Genomic DNA, 7,961 nt, shown 5'->3' on the forward strand with positions numbered 1-7,961 from the left:
ATCTATAGCGAATTCGCGTCGTTAAACTTCCCTGAAGAATCTTAAAGTACTCTCGGAAGAGAGTTATTCTGACGATGAGTCGTATATGAATCGGAAGTTATCGAAGAAGCAGGTCATTCAAAGCTTTGCTCATTCAAGCGAACTAATAGACATGCAAGTGCAAGATATTCAGACTCGCGTCTAATAGCAGCGAAATGTGTGTATTTTTGATAAGAATTTTTTTTCTTTTAATTTTGTCTACAGTAACTCTAATGAATAAGTTTTTAAACTTGCATCTAACTACTTCAAGTTTTACGCTATCTGGATTTTTTTACTGATCTTTCTTGTGCCTTATCTTAGAAATATAAAAGTCAACAATAATCGTCTTGTGCAATATTGAATTGGTAAGAAACTAATTTTAATTTATATTAACATCAATTTTGGTTTTTAAATATGTAATTACAAATAATATATAAACTCAATTCTTTTAATAATTAATAATTTTAAATTGCAGTTTTATGTAAAATATTTTAAATGACAGGGACAATATTAATAAGATATATAACTATACAATGTTTAATATTGATTTATTGATCAATATTTATTTAGTTCGCAAAGAGTAAAACGTTATTGGACGCAATCAAGAGAAAAGCAAAAATTATTACAGTTTTTAAATATCCATAAACTATATAATTGTGTATACAAAAATTATAATTGAGAGAACATTTTTCATAAAAATGTGTAACAAAAATTTCGTTTCAATAGATGCGATAAAACGTTAAAAAATTTTACTACGACCGCGTGATTTCCGAGTTGCGCAAATTGATGATAATAATAATATAAGAAGGGCCGAAATGACTTTTTTATTTTTTTTATCGTAGTGCAAACAGCCATATAAAATGTTACGTGGAAAATGGCGACGAACAATTTAAAGAGAAGGGTAATGTTGATTAGATGCGGCCTGTATAAAACGCTAGATTATTCCTACATGCGAATATGGCAGAAATAGGTCGGTGAACGAGCGTGGATGTGCGAATTTTACAGCGCGCTGGGCCACGCTCTCTGCTGGAAAGAAAAAGCGGAGAACCGGAGAATATTGTCGGACGAGATTACGTTTTTCCGTCGGTTTTTGCCTCGACACGTACAGTAGCTTCGGCAAGCAGTTACACTTTGGCTACTTAATTTATATTATTTACAAGACGGTGTTTGGTAGAAACGAAGTAATGACGCAGACGTTATCCCGGATCGTTGTTACGTTAATAGAAATTGAAAAACAAGTGTATACGTGAACAGAAATTAAAGCTTGATTACTTTTCTCACGTATCGAGAAGCGTATATTTATGTGCATATTTCACGGAATTAATATTTTATATCGATAATCTTTTGTTAAATATAAACAAGGTAAACGTTTATACATACGTGCGTATTATCATGTACACACTTTGTATTCAATCCACCGCGATTTACTTCATTTTCGAGATGAAAGCGCAATGACGTCAGCAACGATGTTTAACGTGACATGTGTGTAACACGACGATAGGATACATGGTATACGCATTATTGATGCAGTTGGGAACTTTACGTAAAGATACGTGGCTTAATAAAGTTGAGCTCGTAATGGATATATTTCGCGCTCTCCCTTGGCTCACGCAACTTTTTGTTATACTGGGTCAGCCAGTCGATCGAGTTAACAAATTGGCGGGTATTAAAGTGCGAAGGCAAATAGGCCGCGACAACCAGGTTGTCAGAGATTCTGTGTATACCTCTGTCTATATCCGACATAGTTTCCTCTCACTAGGGAAACTATCTATCAACGACACAGCTCAGAAATATGGATTTTGTTTGGCGTGTGTTTCCGATTCCTATGCGAAATCTACAACTCCTGCCAAACTTTTTAATTTCATTTTTCGTTTCAAATTTACGTAGTCGAGTTTTCTTTTTAGAAAACTAATATTTATATAAAATAAAAATCAAATTAAAAAGGGTGCAAAATATGATAATTAAAATTATATTAAAATTGAGATAAAATAATTTTTTTTTTTTTTAATAAAAATGATGTCTCTGTTGTTATTATTATTTATTACGATAGTTGAAGAAAGGCTTAGAAAATTGTTAATTTAGAATCTCAGACCTGTCATTATTATCTTATGAAAACTTTGTTGAACGATTTGCTTCGACGTGATGTTTATTAAAGGAATTTACTGGCGTGTTTTTCAACAGGCTAGAAGTCTATGTAAAAGTCTATATGAAATCCATGTCGATGCTAAAACGACGCAAGTCATTCGGAAATATTAGGCTAAAATACAGAGTCGCCCTTCGTTTTTTTTCACCCGAATAACTCGCCCCGTCAATCTGTTTGGAAATATTTCAGCCGTTCATTAACGGCGCGACAATTTTCACGACGGAATTATTATCGGGGAGCGCGCGTTAGTGTTTTCATTCGAAGCGTTAGTGCTTTTATTCCACCGGACAAGACTATTCTCTTCCTATTCAGCCTGGTGTAAAACCACGGCGGTAAATATTAGACTCGATCATAAATGCAGCGCAACTCTACCGCAACTTTTTACTGAAAGATTAAACACAAGTCCGCGGTTGTAGACGTCGCGTCGCTTTCGCTATCGAATCGGGGCTCTCGTTCAACGGAAACAAAGCCACGTGGAAGCGTGAAAGCGCGGTGTACCGTCGCTTCCGACAAGCAAAGTTTGTACGGCAGCGGAATGGATTAAACGCGTTTTATCGAATGCAGGAGAAGAGGTACGTCGTTGCGACGCGTATTGAACGACCGCGCGATCGATGCGCGTTTAGCGTGCAGACAGAGGGAATGTAAAGAGAAAGAGAGAGAGAGAGGTACATAGAGACACAGGCAATCAAAAGGATAGAGAGGGAGAAGTAGAAAACCGCTCGAACGCTGGAGGCTGCGGCCGCACGGGTCGTCAAAATAACGCGGTAGGTCAATCGGAAAACCCGAAAAGTCCGCTTCTTTCCCCCTTTTCAGCCAGGCGGCAGGAAGGTCTGCGATCCTCTCGCCAGTTCGCGCGGAAGAATCCGAGAAGAGCCGGTTTTCTAGAGAAGGCGCGCCGAAGAACGGAACACGCCGTACGTCAAGCGCGTCGCAAGAGCGATTTAATTCGATGTTTACTCGAGCGCGAAAATTCCGTGGGCGCAAAACTGGATGGAACTCGCGAGCTCAAGGACGGACGTACCTCCTAGTCGCGTACGATGTATGGATCCGCGGTTTCTTCACACGGCAGTGATAAAATACGGTATGTCGCGACGATGGCGGGTTATTACTACTTACAGTACGTGTCGGTGGTGAGTCGATCGATTGTATCCTGCTTGAGCTTGCTATTCTTCTTCCCCATCTTCGTCTAGCCTCGTCTTGCTGTGTGTTAATCTAACCGATCTTCTGACCCCGTTGAATCGCTTCTCACGCTCTTCTTTCACACGCGTTGGCGAGCTTTCTCCGACGAAGAGGTCTCACCGTTCAGCTCGCATCTCTCGATTCGCTCCGAATCGCGGCTGATCGATGCTGAAGTTTGAAAGTTCGGGTGATTGTTCGAGCTCGCGGAGAACCGAGAACGTCACCACCGTCAACCCAAGAAGCAAGAAACGAAAAATTCGTTCGAAGTAACTCCGGAAAAATGCGACGGTTCCTTGGCTCTTTCTGTTTTGAGGACGCGAGGAGGTGCTCTATCAAATTTTATCCGATAAGTTTCCCGTTCGTAACTTTGTCCCTCTCCGTTGAGCCGAGCCGGGTTTCCTCTGTCTCGAAAGAAGTTGGTCGGTGAATTCAATTTGGAGGTGTGTTTTGCAGGCAGGCGCGAAACTTTCTTCGATCTCGAGAAGACGTCGATGTCCCTCGGTAAAATCTGTGTCGCGATCGAGGAATAGTTTTTGATTTAATCTGCTCCAGGGGAGAAATAAAAAGGGGATAGAAGAGGAGAGAGGCTACGTATTTAATTGATTGAATTATGATACAGGTTTCGGTCGTTTATTCGCATCGTCTTATTCGGAATCTTATTCGTTGATACGCCTCCTACGTAGATTTTCTTTTCGATGATATTGCTTTTTCTGTGAAGAAGAATACAAGGGAGCATTTTAATGAGAACGCGAACTCTCTCCCGTGAATCGGTCGCGGTTGAAGCTTTTCGTTTTTCATTTGTTACTCGATGCGTTCGCGATGTATTCGAGCGTTCGCGTGGAAATCGGAACTAGAAATTCGAAACTTGAGTATGTATGTGCGTTTGAATTACACATTAAACGGGGATAATTTTCCGGTGTGGTAAATGAGCTTTCGCGGAGTTATTAATTGCCTCGGTCTTTTCGAAGAAGTTTCCTGAGCGCAGATGAGCTTCCAATTTGTAAAGATTGTATCGGAAAATGAAGACAAACTCGAAGAAAGGACTCGGGCGGAAATGTTTGCGTGAAAGAGCGATTATCACAATCAATAAATTTGTTTTCCACTGTCGCGACAAGGGTTAAACGGGCTCGAATATTTGTGTCGAACGAACTTTTAATCTTCGATGATCTTCCAATATAATCACGTGCAAGAATACATTATTGTCTCAAACCGATTGCATTAAAGCTTTAAAGGTCATAAGACAGGACGGCCGATACTTTCCGAACTTGCACTGGCCAATCCCTTCTGGACTATTATGTGAGCTGGGCTTTAAAGGCCAACGGCGTTAGGATATCTCCCATCTTATCCTAGGATTAAACGGAATTTCCACTAAATGTATTTCCTTAGTGTCACGATTCTCTTGTTCCACCACGATCGTCTTTAATCCTACCGCTTTTCGAATGCTACGATAAAATATTATATGTCGTTTGTTACTTTCAGAAGTGCAATAACCATTGCGAGGAAATTTCCTCTCCGTTTATTATATTCCCAAACTTTTCAATTGCTAATACAATAAGAGGGATAAAAATTGGGTAAATCGGATCAATGGATTGGTTCTTTTTTTTTAAATTTAAATATGCATCAAGAAACGAGCGAAAAAAAGCAATCAATATCTGTTAAATATTCTCAAGATAATTATTCACGCTCGTTTTGCGATATATGCGAATCGATTATGCGACGGAGAGGAAACTCGGGTTATATCGGCGTGTTTATCGTGAAGTCATTAACACCGTTGAATAATGAATCGTGCCCGCGCGTTTTCTATATCTATCCCGTAATCTTCGAACTCGGTTCGCCGGACGACGGAATGAATGGCGATTGAGAGCGAAGGAAAATTTTCAGCAAAAGGAAAAGTTTTATTCGCAAAAGAAGAAATCCTCAACCGTGGAGGGAGAATATTCGATCCGACGTACCGGATTCAAGATGAAGTCATGTCCGTTAGTCGTCGAAAACTTGGTAAAAACTTGGGACGAATAACAATGGACGAGCGAGTCTTTTCTCAAGAGTACAGCTCGAGATAGATGAAGTTACGGCAAAGTTAACTCTCCTCTTTCCTCTTAATACGAAGGATCTTCCTCACCGTCTCCGAATGACATATGCGGTACCCTGAGGAGGAAGCGAATAATCATGGAGATTCTTCTCGCCCGGAGAGAGAATTCCATGAATTTGAATTCAGACTAGTCGGCCAATTCGCGAATTCATAAGGCATCGCGTTATCACGCAAAGTTCGCGGGACCGTGCGTGATACTGAAGAGATTTTGATTTATGCGTCCTTCGCGATGTCGTGCTTGATCTGTACGAGGGGGCATCCTGCGAGATTCGGGAATATCGAAGGACGTGAGGGAGAACCTTGCCGAATGATTAACTTCCGGTCGAGGTCGTGCTACATCCTTGACCTCGCGCCGCACCGCGATGACACTCGGAGCATGCGTTTCCGCGCTTATTATTACGTCGTAACCCAGTCGATCGACGATGAAAAAAAAGAAAAAGAGAAGAAAGACATATCCGGAGATCGACGCGAGAAACGCGCGGCCTCCAATTTTGCGGTTCTCCAACTCGCGAATCCTCTGGAGAACGCTCGTGCTGAAAAGCCGCGGAAACCTGATTATCGAGAGAGACATTCCGCAGCGCATTCCATTCATAAAACAAACCGGATATCGACGAGTCGCCGCTCTCCGAAGTGCACTAAAGTGTCGTGTGTCCGGAGCACCAGTTCGATCGCGATAACGAATAGCGTTTAAAGGGATGTTATCGTTTCGAGCACCAGCAACTCGCGCAACTTTTGCACAAAACGTCGATAGAACGCTGGAGAACGCCATCGAGCTTCTGAATGAAGACGAGGATGGCGGGCTGGCGGGTGGGAGAACGTTTTATTCGCGACAACGTACGCGCTATTCAACGAAAGATTCGTCACTGACGGGGGAGAATTATATTGGACAGGGTCGATGAAGATCAGGATATTGCTCTGTCCGAATGATATTCGTCCGCTCGATACGGAAGCTCATCTGCGAATGCGAAATTTGGACCGCTATCGGAATCTGCTCTCTCATCACTATGGCTCGTCGCCAATCGATCGAGATCAGCATTTCTGTCACACGCAAGTTGACATGATTAACGAACAGATGCTGCGTCAGCCAACGGCTGGCGAACCAACTCGAACTTCCCAGCTGGTCCCCGGCTTTCGCGGAGGAAATCGAGTTAGAATCGAGGAACGTCTCTTTGACGCGCGATCGCGTTCCTTCACAAGGACTCTATCCGACGACTTAACGGTAAGTAAGGGTTTCATTCATGAGTTCTCTCACCGCTGGCGGAGTACGTTCGTTGGCGAAGCGCGGACCAGTGACGTCATAGCGTCGCGGCGCCTGGCGTCAGACTGGCTCGGCGATGACATTATGTGGAAGTGTGTTGGGTTACGATGGCGCAAGCGCGCCTCTCGAACCTGAGGGGGATGCTCGAATATCCACCCTCTCTCCTTTACATCGGAGGTTCCTCCGATTCCACCACCTTCGATCCTCACCGTGCTTTCTCCTTCTCTTCGGTTCCTCTCTCTATCGTACACCTTATATACGTTCTCGCCGTCTCGGTCGATCGCGTTCTGCGTCGTTTCTATACTCTCTTGTCCGTCTTTCACCGATTTTTTTCTCGCGCCTTTTTCCCATTTTCCTTTCCCTTCGCTCCCCGTGGAACATTTTTCCATCTTGATTCCTCGCACGAGCTTCTCTCGATTTCGCGTTCCTTTCTTCGCGCCGGGTCTCGCTTTCGCAGATCCTTTTCTGCCATTTCTTCGTTTTTCTTCTTCACCTCTATTCGACCATAATTCTCGTCTTACAAATATTGTTACCACCTCGTCGCATTAGGAAAAACTTTGGGCCCCGGCGCGTCTCGTAAAGTTCCATTATGGAATTAACCCGAGCGAATATTCGTATTCAAGAGGGAGTTCGCGTTTTTATTATTATTTATCATTGTCCGCTCGTCGCTATACTGCCAGCTGCGTTCCTGTTTCTAACTTTATCACGAACTGTAATAAGTATCACTTTGCGTTGTTGTGGTTATTCATCTGCATTTGTGCTTGAAATTTTTATCGTTTCTGGTAAACTAAAGGATAATTAACGCGAAGCCGTACTAAAATATGTTGATGGATTTTTTATCTTGAAAAATATTACGCATACGTTATATAGCATAAACAAGTATAAAGTGTGTGTAAAGAAATGTCATGAGACTTCTCTTGATTTTTCATAATGACGTGATCAATCACAGCTGTGTTATGAAGAAAAATTATTCTGAAAAATTGAAAAAAGTTAATAACAACTTATTTCGTGTTGAGAGCTTTACTCGGGAATAAAATAGGAAATATATAAAGTAGGGAACGAGTGTAAAGCAAAGCAATACAGGAAAGTGAAACGCGGCGAAAATCTCTCCGGTGCTCCATCCTGATGAGATCAATCACTTAAAAATGCTGTTGAAATTCGTAGAAAAAGAGGGAAAGAAAGAAAGAGAGGCGCGTTGGCGAAACAACATTTTGACGATTGAACGAAACTTGAAAGGAAGATGTGCGGGGCAGTATATATATTCTACGGGATTT

The 7,961-nt window shown here is 42.1% G+C and overlaps 1 protein-coding gene across 3 annotated transcripts in view; it reads right to left on the bottom strand.

Annotated features, from left to right (window-relative positions):
* Positions 1 to 6,745, bottom strand: part of LOC114935011 (frequenin-2) — a 44,366-nt gene extending 37,621 nt beyond the window's left edge. The window contains exons 1-2 of one of the 3 annotated variants that reach the window (XM_029307756.2): positions 6,682 to 6,745; positions 3,278 to 3,848 (exon numbers count right to left, since the gene is read on the bottom strand). In XM_029307756.2, coding sequence (XP_029163589.1) covers positions 3,278 to 3,341 — 64 coding nt within the window. In that variant the 5' untranslated portion in view covers positions 3,342 to 3,848; positions 6,682 to 6,745. Of the gene's footprint in view, positions 1 to 3,277; positions 4,051 to 6,681 lie in introns of all 3 variants that reach the window. The other 2 variants (XM_029307755.2, XM_085485236.1) reach the window with 2 other exon arrangements.
* Positions 6,746 to 7,961: the final 1,216 nt, after the last annotated feature.

The sequence above is a fragment of the Nylanderia fulva genome, unplaced genomic scaffold (assembly GCF_048542155.1).
Source record: "Nylanderia fulva isolate GAGA-0341 unplaced genomic scaffold, ASM4854215v1 Scaffold35, whole genome shotgun sequence".
NCBI lineage: Eukaryota > Metazoa > Arthropoda > Insecta > Hymenoptera > Formicidae > Nylanderia > Nylanderia fulva.